The sequence below is a fragment of the Onychomys torridus genome, chromosome 7, assembly GCF_903995425.1.
Source record: "Onychomys torridus chromosome 7, mOncTor1.1, whole genome shotgun sequence".
In the NCBI taxonomy this organism is placed as follows: Eukaryota; Metazoa; Chordata; class Mammalia; order Rodentia; family Cricetidae; genus Onychomys; species Onychomys torridus.
Genome location: NC_050449.1, coordinates 64,136,449 through 64,153,905, shown reverse-complemented (window position 1 = coordinate 64,153,905; position 17,457 = coordinate 64,136,449). Strand labels below are relative to the sequence as shown.

The following is a 17,457-nucleotide window of genomic DNA, read 5'->3' as shown; positions in this document are numbered from 1 at the left end:
CATATATATTCTTAGTTGAATATATATATTCTGTTTTGTTTTGTTGAGACAGAGTTTCTCTGTGTAGCTCTGGCTGTCCTGGATCTCACTCTGTAGACCAGGCTGACCTCGAACTCACAGAGATCCGCCTGCCTCTGCCTCCCAAGTGCTGGGATTAAAGGCATGCACCACCACCGACTGGTTACGCCTGATAATTTTTTTAAAAGTTTTACAAAATAAACACATAACAGAATCTGTGTTATTTTCTCACAAAAATGTTAGATATCAGATGTTTGACCAAACCAAATTACAAATTATACTTAATCCTATAGGTGGAAATCCTACATCTGTTTTTTTTTTAGCCTATATGCACTGAAAATTAGTTTCAACACCAATTAATGATATTTAATTCTAAATGCTGCATTGATTTGCTAATGCATAATTTGCTTAAGTTTAGAGGTGATTTTGAATGTTGAAAATCTAGAAGAAATGAGATACAGTATCTCTGAAACGAGGCAGGGAGGCATTAGCTCTACCTGTTTAACAGCTTTCTTAACACACACCCAAGTAATATGATAGTAACTCTCAATGGGAGAAGCTCATCTAGGTTACTTATTAAAAAGTTCCCAGGAAAGAGACTGTAAAGAAACTGAGAACTAATCCAGGATACAAACTGTTTGATATTAACTACATGCTATTACAAATATCAGAACCCACTACAACATGATCAATACCACAGCCTTTTGTCCTTGTAACTATGCTTTTTAAAAATTATATAGGATTATAGACTCCTTTTCCTCTTCCCTGTCTGAGCATAATCAAATAATTAACTTTAGGTGGGGAGAGGAGAGTGACAGGGATTGAACCCACGGGCTTTCCCTCCAGACTGAAAATACATCCTTTTAAGATGGATGGATGGATGGATGTGTATGTGTGTGTCCAGAACTACAAACACAAAGAAAAAAATGTCAAAATCCAACAAGAAAAGCATGTGTTAACTGAATAAACAGATGGCATATCAATGCTAAAATCATTAAGTTAACTTGAGACTATGATTAATACATGGCTTGTCAGCTCCAAATAAATGATGTAAATCAGAAGCCTATACAAAACATGTTCATTCCTGTCATATTTCTTTCCCATTATGAAACAACTGCTTCACTGGCAGTTTCCAAGGTGATACGAATGTATCTCAAGTTTAAAAGCCACATTTTTAAGATAATGTTGTTAATCTTCTAAAATTCTATCTCCATGTTGCTACTGACCCAGGAAATGATTCTCCTTTTTTAATTTCTATCAGCACACCCAGGGAACTCCTGAGCCAAGAAATCTCAAATAGTAAGCTGGCCAGGTCCTAAGACACAGTGCTTAAGGTCAAAATTGAAGGTTCCCTTCTATTTAGATTAATCTAGTCAATCATCTTTGGTGGGTTGGTTAGTTGGTTGGTTTTTCCAGACAGGGTTTCTCTGTGTAGCTCTGGCTGTCCTGGAACTCACTCTGTAGACCAGGCTGGCCTTGAACCCAGAGATCCACCCGATTCTACCTCCTCAGTGCTAGTATTAAAGGTGTGTACTGCTGCCACTGCCTGGCCTATTCAATCATCTTACTCCCATTACAATCCTGTATAGACCAGGTACAGCAGCAAAGTTTTGTTACAATAACAAAATGCCACCGAAGTCCATAACTTATTCCGTCTAGAAACTACAGAGACCGGGCATCAGACAGCTAGTTGACTACCCTCTGCCATAGTCCTTCGTAAGCAGGGAGGGGTTGGGGGAATTTGCAATTATTCAAATAAGATTACACTAGTTGGATGTTTTCAAAAGTACCTAATTCCCATTTATTATCAAGATGTGCATTTGAAAATTACTTTTAGCTATTCACAGCAATCATTCTTCCCTTGGAAATACACCTACACCCAATTTAAAAGTTATGTCATTAAAAACCTTTAGTATCCCCATATGAAAGAAGCTTAAAACTTCTTGAAGAGCTAATTATTACCGGGTGGTGATGGTGCATGCCTTTAATCCCAGCACTCGGGAGGCAGAGCCAGGTGGATCTCTGTGAGTTCAAGACCAGCCTGGTCTACAGAGCAGATCCAGGACAGGCACCAAAACTACACAGAAAAACCCTGTCTCGGGAAGAAAAAAAAAAAAAGAGCTAATTATTTGTTGCATTTTTGCCTTTATTAGTAGGACTGATGATGTCTTTTGAATTTCACTGAAAATTATTAGACTGCATAATGGAATAAATGCAAAATAACCAGTATGTCAAATAAAATACTAAACATAAAGGTTACAGAACTTTTAATACACTAGAAAGAACAGCAAAGAGCCAAGGAAAGGTGTGGTAGGGATGTCATCAAAACTCTGCCAATTGTGGGGCAAGGTAGACACAGATCAAACTATTATTTTATTCTTTAGTGCGTCTTATTATGAAGGATCGGTATGCAACATAACTTTGTGCTTTTCTCCAGAATCAATGAAGAGCTTTCTCACTTTCTAGTCAACTTCAGCCGAATCTGAAAGGCTACAAGTTACTCGGAGCCTGGTAACAGCAAACTTTTCTTCCTTGACCCAAGAAGGCAGAGTGCCAGAGGGAAACAGCAAAGAGTAGCACTACATAAACAGGGCAGGTGGGACAAGAGCAGAGCCAAGTTATATAACCAAAAATATATTTTAAAATATGTTCAGAACTCGTAACAACCTTTGCCTTTGGTTGGTTTCTTGTTTGGAGTATCAGTTGAAACAGTTAATTCAATATTATCTGGATCGCCTCCTTCCTCTTCAATAGCCTACATTAGAAAGAAAAGTTAATATGCTACACAAACTATCTAAACTTATTTTATAAAAATTTAATGAAAATATATTAGCAAACCTCAAGTCTCAAGACATTAGAATTGCCAGTTATTTTACAAACCGACTTCACAAACGAGTCATTACGCTACACGGGGTGGGGGGTGGGGGTGGGAGGTCATTAAGTGTCAAAATGTCATGGAACTTGAAATTCCAACCAGTCGATAGTTATATGTCACATATACTGAACAAGAATCTAGTATGTTCTATTACAGAAAAGTTTGTAGCTACTTAAATAACGAAGAGTTTTCCTAACGTGTATTGCGTACACTTGTTCCCCTCTCCGATCCCAAGGCTTCACGTGAATAAACCTGAAAGCTTAGCAGGGTTGAGAACGTTAAGATGATTGTGCTGATGCAATCAGAAACCAAAAATTAAAAAATAAATCAACTAAAAGCCCAGGGGAAGAAGACAAACCTTCCTTCTCATCCACCCATCAACTCCCACTACCGATTTCTCCGAACAGGGGTGAAGAAACGGTTGGGCACAATTAAACGGTAACTTCGGCCAAGTCAGCAAACTAACCATCGCCTCGGAGCCCGAGCGATGCACGCGCTGCGCACCGACCGCAGGCCGGGCTACCCAGCGCCGCCCCGGGTCTGCAGCACCGCCCTCGGCAGGCCGCGGCGCCGACCGAGAGGACGTCCCGGGGGAGACGGGGGCGCGACCAGCGGCGGCTCGCGAGGCCGCTGGAAGGCCAGGCTTGTCGCGAAGGCTCCGGCCTCGCGCACCCGGCACGCACAGGCGCCGCCCGGTCCGCCGCGACCGCGGAAGCGCAGCAACCAAGCGGCGCGGCCTACGCTGCCCTGAGCGCAGCGCCCGGGCCTCACCTGCTTGAGCCGGGAGACCAGCACCGTCTTGACCCCGTTGATGTCCAAGTTGCGGCGCTTCAGCTCGGACCTGAGGTCGATGACCCGCAGCTCGGTGATCTTCTTCCCTTCCGCCTGCCCTGAGGCGGCCGAGGCTGCCACGGCCCCGGCAGCGGCAGCGGCAGCCATTTTGGGAAAGCAGCGCGCTGCCGAGGCAGCGAGTGGGCTGCAGGGCGGCGGCGGCGGAGGAGGAGGCAGCGACGGTGGAGGCGGTGGCCGCGGCAGCACCAACTTCCAACCCGGGGCCGGGCGGCCAGCGGCGCCGCGCTACGCTGCGCACAATGAGCCGCTGACCACGCCCCCCGCGGGGACCACGCCCCCCCCGGCCCACAGCCCCAGCTCAACCTGCAGCAGCAGCAGCAGCAGCAGCAGCAGCACCCGGATGACGGGTGCGCGTGCGCACTGAGCAAGCATGGCGGGGGGCGGAGCTCTGAACGACTAGCTGCGCTGCCCTTGGCGTGGCCCCGGATCGTCCCTCCCGTCCGACCGCACGGCTGTCCTTTGCACCGCGGTCCCCGCCTCTCCATTAACCATCTTCTCTTCGCGTCCCGCATCTGGAGCCACCGCCACGTGAGAGGCACCCCATAGTACAGAGAGTAGGCGCGTCTTTCCACCGAAGCGAAGGGGGCGTGTGCGTACGCCAAGCCTCCCCGGAAGAAGCCCGGAATCATCGCAGAAAGGTGGTCGGGGTACACCAGTGAACCTGGGTCGGCGGGTTCCGCCCCCGAACGCCCAGCGAAACCTCCTGAGGCCGTGAGCCCCAGGGACCTGTAGGACACTGCCCACTGGCTCTCCCAAGGGACAGTGTCACGCTGCGACATCCTGAAGCTTAGTTCGTTCTAGGGCTGCCCCTGAAAACCACCAGAAAACGTCCTCTCCTTGTTGGCCTGTTTGCCCATCCACCCTGGTGGACGTGACGGTTCAATGAAATTGTTCACAAAAAGATTAGTTTTTAAGTACTTGTTTCCCTGATCCTATGCCGTGTGTACTGTCTTGCGCCCTCAGCATTTAGGATGTCAAGGACGGGGGCCTCTTTATGGAGAACCAGCCTGTACTAGTGAGTATCTCTTCGTAATTTTAGTCAGTATTATGAATCATCACAACATAAGCATTTATGGAATAAACTGAAAGTTCGATGAAGTTAAATAGGATACACAAGAACTGGACTAACTCTTACTGGTGGTGCGTTTTGTTTGTTTGCGTCCTTATTTTTACCCCTTTCTCCAATTTTAAAACTTAAATTGATGAGGTGTGACTCACTTTGGGTTGCCTTTTCTGGTGCAATTAGCTCAAATGGAGGAAAACCGAACGTTATAAAATCATACCTGACAGTTCGGTATTTCTTTGTGGCTTTCTTTTTCTTTCTTTTTTTTTTTAATTTATTTTATTTATTTATTTATTTATTTATCTATCTATCTATTTATTTATTTATTTATTGGTTCATGGTTTCTCTGTGAAGCCCTGGCTGTCCTGGAACTCACTGTGTAAGCCCTGGTTGGCCTGGAACTCAACAGAGATCCCCCTGCCTCCTGCCTCCTGCCTCCTGGGATTAAAAGCGTGCACCCCCACTGCACTTCTTTCTTTATGGCTTTTAAGGAACTCTCAGATATAACACCCCCATAGTTCTTCCCAACTCTGTAAGGTAAATCTCCCAGATGCTTGAAGAGATGAAATAACTTACGAAAGTTCACATGGCTTGTATGTGACAGAGCTGTGCTAGTATCCAAACCTCCTGATCCTGGGTTCAACTGTCTTATACTACAAATGGGTTCACACTCACAGAATTTTAGAATTCAAAGGTTCTTAATCTTCCAGACAAATTGCACCTCACTCCATCCCTTCACAATAAATTAAGATGTTGAGTTTTGCTTAAGGGCCAACACCTATTGTCCATGTTTGTGGTAAACCTTAGGTTTTATTCTATCATTGTTCTCCCTCTTCCAGATCATCTTTTTGTTTTTTTGGGTTGCTGGGGGGGGGGTTGTTTTGTTTTGTTTTTTCGAGACAGGGTTTCTCTGTGTAGCTTTGTGCCTTTCCTGGATCTCGCTCTGTAGACCAGGCTGGCCTCCAACTCACAAAGATCCACCTGCCTCTGCCTCCCGAGTGCTGGGGTTAAAGTAGTGGGCCGACACCGCCTGGCTTGGATCATCTTCTGTGGATACTTTTAACCAGGGATCTAGTTACTAACTCCACATTAATGATATATTCAGAGGGAATGGATTTTTATTCATCTGTTTCCTTCTAAGGGGAAAAAAGACCTCTAATAATGGAGTAATCTTGGAAATCTGTGTATTCTCATCTGATACCCTTGAGAAAGATTTCACTTTCCAAAATACAGAGAGTGTTTACCATGGATCTGGTAAGGAGTAAATAACAGATTATCTTTAGTTCTCAGTAAGTTATCTGCTCTTCCCTAATCGAAAGAACACTATGGTGAAAATAAAAGCAATGAGCTAAAAATGACCAGAGACACAATAAACATAATGTATGTTTGTTATTTGTGTCGTGGTTCAAAGAAAGGAACCAACTGATTAGATTTGGTCATCCCATCAATGTTAAATGTGTAGAATAGACTAGGATTTTGTAGAGAGCCCTAGTGGAAGTAGATAATGTCATAGTGCCTGCAATTTATTTGCAAGTAATTGGAGAAAGAAAAATTGACATTATGTTAGCTGTAGTTGGAGAGCCTTTCTCCAGGTCCCACTAAGCCCCAGTAGTGCGGTAGCCCATTTATAAAATAAACATACAGACATTTATGTTATTTAAACTGCTTGGCCATTAGCTTAGGCCTATCATTGTCTAGCTCTTACTCTTATATTTAGCCCATTTCTATTAATCTATACTTTGCCACGTGGTTCGTGTCTTACCAGTACCTTACATCTTTCTTGTCATGGCAGCAGCTGGGTTACATCTACAGTTAGCAATCACAAAAATAAATGTAGTAAGATGTCAACAGTTAGGGGAAACAAGTTTGGTAAAGTGTTATTTAGTCAGATGAAAAGCAAAGGACTGTGATGACTGGAGATGATGCTCACTGGTAGAGTGCTTGCCAAACATACCTGAAGCCCCAGGCTTGATCCCCCAGTGAAGCCAAGTGTGTAAAGTTATTCATTATACACTGTTCAAGTTTTTTAAAAATAAGTTTGAGGGCCAGGTGGTGCACGCCTTTAGTCCTAGCACTCAGGAGGCAGAGGCAGGTGGATCTGTGAGTTCCAGGCCAATCTGGTCTACAGAGCAAGTTCCAGGACAGGCTCCAAAGTTACACAGAGAAACCCTGTCTCAAAACAAACAAACAAACAAAAAATAATAAGTTTGAGGGCCAACAAGATGGCACTTGCTAAGTAACCTGGTGACCTGAAAACTCTTGTAAAGGTGGAGGTAAAGAAGAGACTCCAAAAACTTGTTCTCTGACCTCCACAAGTGCTCCATGGCTCAGGCACCCCCATGCACTCAAGACACACAATAATAATAAATACAATTTGTTTACATAGCAACTCACTATGTATGTAGCCCTAGCTGGCCTGGAACTCTCTATGTAGACCAAGTAGACTTAGAACTCATAGAAATATGCCTGCTTCTGCCTCCTGCGAGCTGAGGTTAAAGGTGTGTACCACCATGCCAGGCCCTAAGTACATTTTTTTTAAAGAATACTATTCAATCTATGTGGCACATGCATTTCATCCCAGCATTTGGGAGGCAGAAGCAGGCAGATCTCTGAGTTTGAGGCCAGCCTGGTCTATAGAGCAAGTTCCAGGACAGCCAGGGCTACACAGAGAAACTCTGTCTCAAAACACCCTCCTCCCAAAAAGAGACAAAGAAAGAGGACGGGAAGGAAGGAAGGAAGGAAGAATACTATTCAAAAAGGAATGAATCAGCCAGGCATGATGGCACACACCTTTAACCCCAGCACTCAGGAGGTAGATGCAGGTGGATTTCTGTGAGTGCAAGCCAGCCTGGTCTACATAAAGAGTTCCAGATGAGCCAGGGCCACACACAGTGAGACCCTGTCTTTTAAAAAAAAAAAAAAAGAGAGAGAGAGAGAGAGAAAAGAAATGACAATCTAGGACTAGCAAAATGTCTTGCCAAGTAACAGTGCTTAAGCCACGAACTCTGATACCTCCATCTCCAGAACTCTGATGAGTTCCATCCCCAGAACCCATGTCAAGTTGGCAGGAAAGAATCAACTCCACCGCTATCCACTGGCCTCCAGGCATTTACCATAGCACAAAATGCCCACATTCACACATCATACACACGCACAATAATAATAATAAAATAATAGGAAAATGATTTGACAATGTATTTTTATATAAAGCCACTTGTTTATTAAGCTTTTAACACTTATATTTTCATAAAAGCTCATCAGTCAACAAATCTATGTTCAGAAGTATTTGGTATCTTAATGGCAAACCTGGCTCCAAGAAGACAATGTTACCATATCTGCCTTGCTTATATGGTATGAGCTCTAAACATGTAATCTCATGAATACTGAAGGCTTAAACAGCAACTGGTCTGCCCACATGAAACTTACATTCTTATATCAAACCAAAATATCAAGAGGTCAGAAAAAGGCATGTACAATTACAACTGTAGCCCTTGAAATGAAGTAGAACATAGTACCCTGAAAGCCTATAATATTTTTAAAAAATAACCCTTAGAAATGGGTTGAATGATTATTTAATGCCAGTAAGTCAAGCATAATAGTGCACACCTGTAGATGGTTGAAAGTTCAGGGTCAGCCTACATTAGGGAGATCTCGTCTCAGAAAAGAAGAAAGTCAATAACTAGTTCAAGAGCATAGACTAAATTGAAGATCCTGAATGATTCCAAATCCATTGCCTTTTAAAAATTCTAAGTTCTAGGGTTGGAGATTTAGCTCAGTGGTAGAGCGCTTGCCTAGCAAGCACAAGGCCCTGGGTTCGATCCTCAGCTCAAAAAAAAAAAAAAATTCTAAGTTCCAATTTATATTGTTCAAGTCTGAGACTTCTCACCTTCCTGTACATCATTGCTCCTGACACCTACCCAAAGATAGGCTTGCAAATCTTGCTTGTATTGAAATGTCTTTACTTGTCCTGGCTATTTCCTGTTGGCAGGAAATGCATTATTGTATCGGTGTCCGAATGAAAAGTGTGGAACTTCCGGTAATGACAGAGGAGGCAGATGATACACACAGTGCTTACTCAGTTATGTTTAGGGGCCCAGAGAGGTGGCTGAGTGGCAGGTAGTGGACTTACCTAGCATGAGCTGTGGCCTAGTACTTGATGCCCTGCACCAGAGAGAGAAGTGGGGAGAACACACAGAGACTGAGATAAAATCTAAGGAGATAAACCCACCATTTGAGGTGGAAAAAAAAAAAGAAGTATTTGTTAATGCCGAAAAGCTGTTAAGATACTGAACATCATTCTTAAGTGGTTTTTAAGGATGCAAAGTGAAGGGAAAAGACTGTAAAGGCTGTCCTGAGAAAGAGGTCACCCCAAGTTTTGTTTTGAGATGCTGATGTGCTGCATTCTGGAACCAAAGATGAACTTGAGCCCAAGAAATCTTGCAAGGACTGTGTGGTAGTTCGAATGTAATTGGTCCCCATAATCTCATGGTACTATTAGCAGGTGTGGCTTTGTTGGTTATGAGTATGGCCTTGCTGAAGGAAGTATGTCACTGTGCGAGCAGGCTTTGAGGTTTCCTATGCTCAGGATAACACCCAGTGTCTCAGTCAACTTCCTGTTGCCTGCAAGATGTAGGACTCTCAGCTACCTCTCCAGTACCATGTCTGCCTGCATGCTGCCATGCTCCCTACCACGATGATAATGGACTGAATCTCTGAAACTGTAAGCAAGCCCCAGTTAAAAGCTTTCCTTTATAAGAGTTGCCGTGGTCATGGTGACTCTTCACATGGTGACAGACTGCATCTGTGCATCATATCATGTTGAAAACAGCCCCCAGTACCCATGTCATTTGTAGTATTAGTGCCACCACTACTTGGGCAGAGAAAATATAAATTATCTTTATATTTAGAAATAAAACTTTTCCTTTGTTCACAAACATTTCTACAAATACTAAAACCTATAAGGCCTAGGGTCTAGTCATGATCACAGGAGGCAAGATCCAATGACTAGAAAGTAGATTAAGTGACAACATCAGAGGAGACCATTGGCTCTGCACATAAAAGGACCAGATAGAGAAGATGCAGGTAACCAAAACTTAAAAAGCCACAGAAAGCCAGGCAGTGATGGTGCACGCCTTTAATCCCAGCACTCAGGAGACAGAGCCAGGTGGAGCTCTGTGAGTTTGAGGCCAGCCTGGGCTACAGAGTGATATCCAGGACAGGCACCAAAACTACACAAAGAAACCCTGTCTCGAAAAAGCAAAAATTAAAGGAAAAAAAAAGCCACAGAAAGGCTGGATGTGGTGGTCCATGCCTTTAATCCATCCCCAGCAGATCTCTGGGAGTTTAAGGACAGCTTGATCTACATAATAAGAAATTATAGAACCAGACAATGATATAAATAAAAATAGGAAATTGGTGAGCATGTTTTATAGTAGAAAAATACAAATGAAGAGGTCTGGTTATCTGGGATCTGAATTGTGAGTAAGAATAAATTAACAAGAATTAATAGTGAACTGGCCCAGACCTTTAATCCTACCAGCTTGAGAGTTCAAGGCCAGGCTGGATAACTCAGTGAGACCTCTTCTCAAAATGAAAAAAAAAAAAAGGCTCAGTAGTAAGGCACCTGTTTATCATACATGAGGCCCTAGGCTCAATCTCCATTCCTGGGTGGGTGGCAAGAACAGACCACAGAAGGGATGAGGTGTATCTCAGTGGTAGTGTTTGCCTAGCATATGAGAGGCCCATGGTTTGATCCTGCGTGTACAAATCAACCAAGAGCAAAAGCACACTGGTGGGGACGATGTAGAGGAAAGGGTGGAAAGGATAGAGGAGTATCAATCAGTATTCCTGCAGGACAGGGATTGCAAACTTAAATAACTTAAGAAAGGCTTAATAAAGGAATTTTTTGCAATGAGGGTGGGATATATGAAATTACATATGGTAGTTCATCTGGGTTAAAATCTTGCCTGACAGGCAGAGAAGGAATGATCATTAAGATACCATGAAGGAAGCTGGGCACAGTAGTGCCCACCTTTAATCCCAGAAGAGGCAGGTGGATCTTTTTGAGTCCGCAGCCAGCCTGGTCTACAGAGCAAGTTCTAGGACAGCCAGTGTATGTACAGAAACACTGTCTTGAAAAACCAAAATTAGTTAACCAATTAATTAGAAAGAAAGGAATAAAAATAAAGCCTTATAAAAAGCAAAAGAAGGAGAGATATTCAGAGAGGGCTGACAGGCCTGTTCCTCCAGGTGAGACATACTACTATGGTGACTTCATATGGAAGCAGCCACTGGACAGGGTGGGGCAAGGATGGGGCCATAACAACAGATTTACAAGCCTCTATCTAGATGTTATCAGTAAAGGTTGTTGGGATTTGGGAATGATTTGTCAAGTTTCTGGACACAGTATCAGTATAGAATAACCAATTGCATTTCATTGCATCATCTTTGAACAAAATAAAAATTGGGGAGAAACAAAAACAACAGTAACACTAGGTGTAGCAGTGCATTCCTGCACTCCGAAACTCAGAAAGCCAAGGAGGCTTGATAGTGAGTTTCAGGCCAGCTTGGGCCACATAGCAAGACAAAACAAAACCCAAACTTACTATTTAAAATTACCAATAGTCACTCACAAAATCTGGTTCCAGGTCTCTAAACACACACACACACACACACACACACACACACACACTTCATTCACAATATCATAAAGAATGCCAAGTGTCTTGTAACAGACTAACCTGTGGGAGTCACTACAAGGGAAACTGTGAAACAGTATCAGGAGAATTAAAGACTTAAATAAAGGGAGAGACATCCAGTTCATAGGTGTAGAACATTCAATATTGTAAAGGTATCAGTTCATTCTGAACTTACTCAATATAATTACAATCAAAACACTAACCTCTTTATTTGTAGTATGATTAGAGGAATTCATTTGGATTTTATATGGGACGCAAATTCTAAGAATAATCAATCTCTCAGTCTTGCTGTTGCTCTCTCTTGCTCTTGATCAAATTCAGGCCTCACTCATGCTACCAAAACTGTTTAAAGGAAGAAAATGACAATCAGTGTTTGATTGATGTGTATCAGTATTTTTTTTTAGCATAAAAACAGGTTATAATTCAAAAGTCCAGGGTTATTTTAAACTGGAAAATATTTTCTCTGTAGAAAATAGGAAAATTATAACATTTCCAAATAAGCCCTTCTAAGCCAAATAATAGCTGAATTATACATATAAATATTGGTATATCAGTATTATTGTAGAGTGTGATATTAACAGATACTGAAAATGGACCAATGGGACAAAATAGAGAAAACCAAAACAGGTCCATGAACTTGATGTTTTTTTAAAGACTTATTTTTATTTTATGCATATGACTTTTGGCTTGTTTGTATATAAGCACATGCAAGCACTTTTCTTAGAGGCCAAAAAAAGTGTGGCAGATCCACCTGTAACTGGAGTTACAGAAGGTTGTGAGCCCCATTGTGGGTTCTGGGGACCAAACCCAGGTCCTGTGCAAGAGCAACCAGTGCTCTCAACCCCAAGCCATCTCGCCAGTGCCATCAACTTGTTTGTTTGTTTTTTTCCAAATTAATGCCATAAAGCATTGGTAGAAAGATAGATATTTTTCTTTTTAATGAATTACATGGAGACAAAATAGTTACCATGAATCAAGGCTCATCTGGGCCACAAAGTGAATTCCAAGCTACGGTGGCCTCAGTGTGACATGTCTCAAAACACAAAACAAAATTCCATTGTGATTTCCACCATACACAAAACATAACTCAATTTCATGTAGATCATAGATTTAAATATGAACCAAAATAATTTTTTTTCCCAAACAGGGTTTCTCTGTGTAGTTTTGGTGCCTGTCCTGGATCTTGCTCTGTAGACCAGGCTGGCCTCGAACTCACAGAGATCCTCCTGGCTCTGCCTCCCCAGTGCTGGGATTAAAGGTGTGCGCCACCAACGCCTGGCTCAAAATAATGATTTTTTTTTTTAAAGCCAGGTATAGTGGCACACACTAAAGGCCAGCCTGGTCACCATAAAGAGTTCCAGGCTAGTCAGGGCTACATAGTGAGACCCTGTTTCAATAATAATAATAATAATAATAATAATAATAATAATAATAAATAAAGATTATCATGCAAAGAATATAGGGACACACATACTACCAGTTTCAGTGTGCAGATATACTAGAGAAATGTGAGTGAAAAGACCCGCAAAGTGTCATGAGAGTGATCTATGACAGGTAACCTGGAGTTGGGATGTAATGGGAATTTCTTTGAGCCACCAACCCAAATAAGGACATGGAGGCTTAGCTGGGCACTGGTGGCAATATATCTTCGCATTGTTAAACAAATATTCCATAACAATGGGACATTATTATGTTCTATATATTATTCTAGGCTAATGATCAGGCTTTTCTGTAGCCACATGTATGTCTGACCTTTCTAGAGCTTTATTGGGAGAGGGGAGAGAGAGAGAGACACAGAGAGAAAGAGAGAGAGAGAGAGAGAGAGAGAGAGAGAAAGAGAGACAGACAGAGAGACAGACAGAGACAGAGAGAGAGACAGACAGAGAGACAGAGAGAGAGAGAGAGAGAGAGAGAAGGGGAGAGAGGGAGGGAGAGAGAGGGCCAGAGAAACAGAGACCACACGGAGGGAAGAGAGCAGAAAGAGAAAAATGGAAATTTTTTTCAAAAGATCCTTTTCCATTGAACTGAGTTGCCAGCGGGAGGAGTACATTATTAGTTCACAGATGTTTCTCCTCAAAGCCATTTGGGAGGGTGTGGTCAGGATTTTATGGTAGGAAAAGACTATAAATACCCACCAAAGCACCAACAACAAAGGGACAGACTTACAGAGTGATTAAGAACGGCTGCCCATGGGGGGCGGTGGTGGCGCACGCCTTTGATCCCAGCACTCGGGAGGCAGAGGCAGGTGATCTCTGTGAGTTCCAGGACAGCCTGGACTGTTGCACAGAGAAACACTGTCTTGAAAACAAAACAAACAAACAAACAAAAACAATGTCTGCCCTTAGGGGAGGCAACTCAATTGGCAGGAGGCTTGTCTAGTGTGCTCTAAGCCTGAGTTCCATCCCCAGGACTGGATAAAACTGGGTATGGTGTTGCACACCAGTAGCCCCAGCACCCAGAAAGCAGAGACAGAAGGCTCAGCAGAGGGAAAAGGATCAAAAATTCAAGATCATTTGAAACTACATATTCTTTTGAGGCCAGCCTGGGCTAACATGATAAGACACTGGTCTCAATAATGATAATAATTAATAATGATAATTTCTTTTAAATTTCAGTAAAAAATGGTCAAGACTTTAAAAAGCACTTTATCAAAATGAAAATTCAAAGTTCATATTGACATACATAAGTATAATATAACAAATATATTTAAATATAATTTAAGTGTACATATAATTAAAATGTACATGAAAATCATAGTTGACATATTCAAAGCGATGCATTTTCTTTAGGTCCCAGTGTACTGTCTACAGCAGAGAGGGTAAATAATGGTGTGGACGGAACTCATTACTGCTGAGAGAAAATATAGGTGAATCCTAGCAAGCGCCTAGGATTATTGAAGAAAATGACAGAACTGCATGTTTCTTTGACCCAGAGATTTACTTCTAAATACATGCGCTGTTGAAGAACAAATACAGACATGTGTCACATACTATTTTAGTCTTTGGTGGCAGAGAACCTAGTTCAGTTCCCTGCACTTACCTTAGGCTGCCCACAACTGCTTGTAACGCTAGTTCCCAAGGATCTGACACCCTCTTTTGACCCCCATGAGCACCCGCACTTGTTTGCACACACATGGACACATAAGCATGCACGTGATTTAAAAAGTAAAATCTTTTTTTTTTTTTTAAGATTTTTTTTGAGACAGGGTTTCCCTGTGTAGCTTTGTGCCTTTCCTGGACCTCACTTGGTAGCCCAGGCTGGCCTCAAACTCACAGAGATCTGCCTGCCTCTGCCTCCCGAGTGCTGGGATCAAAGGCGTGCGCCACCACTGCCAGGCATAAAATCTTTTTTTTAAGCTGTTATAAAAACAAAAAACAAAAAACGGTTGTATTACCCAGTGACACCATAGCCATCTGGTTTGTATGGGTACTCTCTTTGATGGTCACATAATGACAAAATCACTCATGTTCTCAGATGATATCTCTGTTGTTAGGCAACACATGACTGTGCACACAGCAGCAATATTTGCAAGCCGCACCTCAGAAGCCACCCAAATGTCAATTAACAGGAAAGTGGATAAACAGATTGTGGTACAGTCATGCAATAATATTCTCTAGTAGTACTCAGTATGAAGCAATTATAGTTTCCTACAGCAATATGGTTACATCTAACCAAAATGATGTTGGAAGACACCAAGTACAGGGACTGGGGAGTTGGCCTGGAATATAAAAAGATACCTAACTTTAACCTGTTGTTTTCTCGTGTGCCCACACACAGGTGAATGTGCATAGACACACACCACATAAGCATATACATGTGCAAATAAATGGTAAATGAATGTTTTATTTTAATCTTAAAAAAACAAATAGAAAAGATAATAGATTATGACATTTCATTTAGATGAGTGGAAAAAGGACAAACTAAAGTGTATTTTTGAGATAACCTTCAGAGATAAATCTATAAAGGACAGCAGAAATATGATTACCACATGAAGGATGTAGTTCACTGGTAGAGCACGCGCCTAGGGTATGGAAATCTTTGGACTCACACTCAGAAATAAAAGAAAAAGTAAAGTAACTTGACAAAATATAAATACTGAACTGTGACAGAGGTAGACAGAGCTGTGGGGAGCTGGAGACATTCATTTGGTAGAGTGCAGGATCAGAAATTCAAGTTCATCCTCAGCTACATAGCATGTTTGAGGTTAGTCTGGTTTACATGAGCCCGAGAGAGAGAAAGAGGCGGGGGTAGGGGAGGTTGGGGGGGGGAATGAAGGGTTCTAAAATAACATTCCTAATAAAAGGTAGAATCTAGGGTAAGGTTTCTTTTTTATCTATTTTTTTATTTTATGTAAATGGATGTTTTGCCTGCCTGCATGTCTGTGTACTATGTGCGTGTTTAGTGCGTACAGAGGCCAGAAGAAAAGTGTTGGATCTCCTGAAACTGAGGTTACAAACAGCACACAGCAGCAATATTTGCAAGCCACACCTCAGAAGCCACCCAAATGTCAATTAACAGGAAAGTGGATAAACAGATTGTGGTACGGTCATGCAATAATATTCTCTAGTAGTACTCAGTATGAAGCAATTATAGTTTCCCTGTGAATCCTGGGAATCTTAACTGCTGAGACGTCTCTCTAACCCTCCAACTACCCCCCTTTTAGATTAAAAAAAAAATCCACAAGCATAATTTTAGAAAGAGTATTTGACAAATGTTGCTATTAACTGCCAACTTTGTAAACATTTGATATCAACAACAAAAAGTACTTACTGTTATCCCTTTTAGTACAGGCAAAGAGTCTTTGTAACAAACAGTAGCAACACAGTAACAGCTTTGAGAGCCTGGTTCTAAAGACTAAGCTGTTTCTTTTGACTGATACTTAGTTGGTAAATTATGTAATGCAAACACACCTAACCCTTAGATCATCCCAGTCATAGAGGATCTATGGCTTCCTACTCAGAAGGCTAAAAGAATATCATATTGGTGATTTTGTTTGTTTGTTTGTTTGTTCTTCGAGACAGGGTTTTCTCTGTAGCTTTGGAGCCTGCCCTGGAACTCACTTTGTAGACCAGGCTGGCCTTGAACTCACAGAGATCCACCTGCCTCTGCCTCCCGAGTGCTGGGATTACAGGTGTATGCCACCACCGCCCGGCTTATTGGTGATTTTTTAAAAGCAACTAATTCTATTTGAAAATGACAAATAAACCAGTCATGGTGGTGTACACCTTTAATCCCAGCAGGCAGATCTCTGAGTTCGAAGCCAGTTTGGTCTAAGGAGTAAGTTCCATGACAGCCAGGACTACACAGAGAAACCCTGTACAAACAACAATAACAAAACCCAAGAAAGGTGTAGAGGAGCAGGCCTTTAATCCCTGTAGTGGGGAGGCTGAAACAGGCTGATTTCTGTGAGTTCTAGGCCTAGATGCTCTACATATTGAGGTCCAGGTCAGCCAGGGCTATCTCATTCACCCAGACAATTCCAACTTGCCAACATCTGTAACTATGAGTTTGATGTGGCCTTAACGGAAGGTTTCTCATAACTACCCATCAAAAGCAGGAGCTTCTGGACATCCAACAGTTTCAGACATTGTTTTTAAACAGTCTCAGGAGCATGCTACAGCTCTAAAGCTGAGTTGTAAAAAGACGTGGTGATGAGGGGAAGCTGCAGAATCAGCGTGTAGAGAAACAGGAGACTTGAAAAGTCTCGCAGTCAGGAAACTGCATGTGTGTTGCAAGGGAGAGATGATGAGACATGTCTGGAGAGGCGGCAGGGGGATTCTCATGCATACGGAATTGAGAAAGGAGGCCGCCAGACCAGTTAGGGAGCCCTTAGTATGTAAGGAGTGAGGTGGAGTACGAAGGGATGGATCTCAGTCCACAGGCCTTAGTCATTAGGTCGATGGGGGATCATCCCATTAACTGAGATGCTAAAGTCAGGTAAAGGAAATTCA

General features: G+C 42.3%; 1 protein-coding gene across 7 annotated transcripts in view; it reads right to left on the bottom strand.

The window, feature by feature from the left end:
* Sltm (SAFB like transcription modulator) overlaps positions 1-4,019 on the bottom strand; it is a 47,998-nt gene extending 43,979 nt beyond the window's left edge. For 3 of the 7 annotated variants that reach the window (XM_036191885.1, XM_036191889.1, XM_036191890.1), the window contains exons 1-2: positions 3,665-3,951; positions 2,686-2,773 (exon numbers count right to left, since the gene is read on the bottom strand). In XM_036191885.1, the coding sequence (XP_036047778.1) occupies positions 2,686-2,773; positions 3,665-3,832 (256 nt within the window). In that variant the 5' untranslated portion in view covers positions 3,833-3,951. Of the gene's footprint in view, positions 1-2,685; positions 2,774-3,664 lie in introns of all 7 variants that reach the window. The other 4 variants (XM_036191888.1, XM_036191891.1, XM_036191887.1 and 1 more) reach the window with 3 other exon arrangements.
* Positions 4,020-17,457: the final 13,438 nt, after the last annotated feature.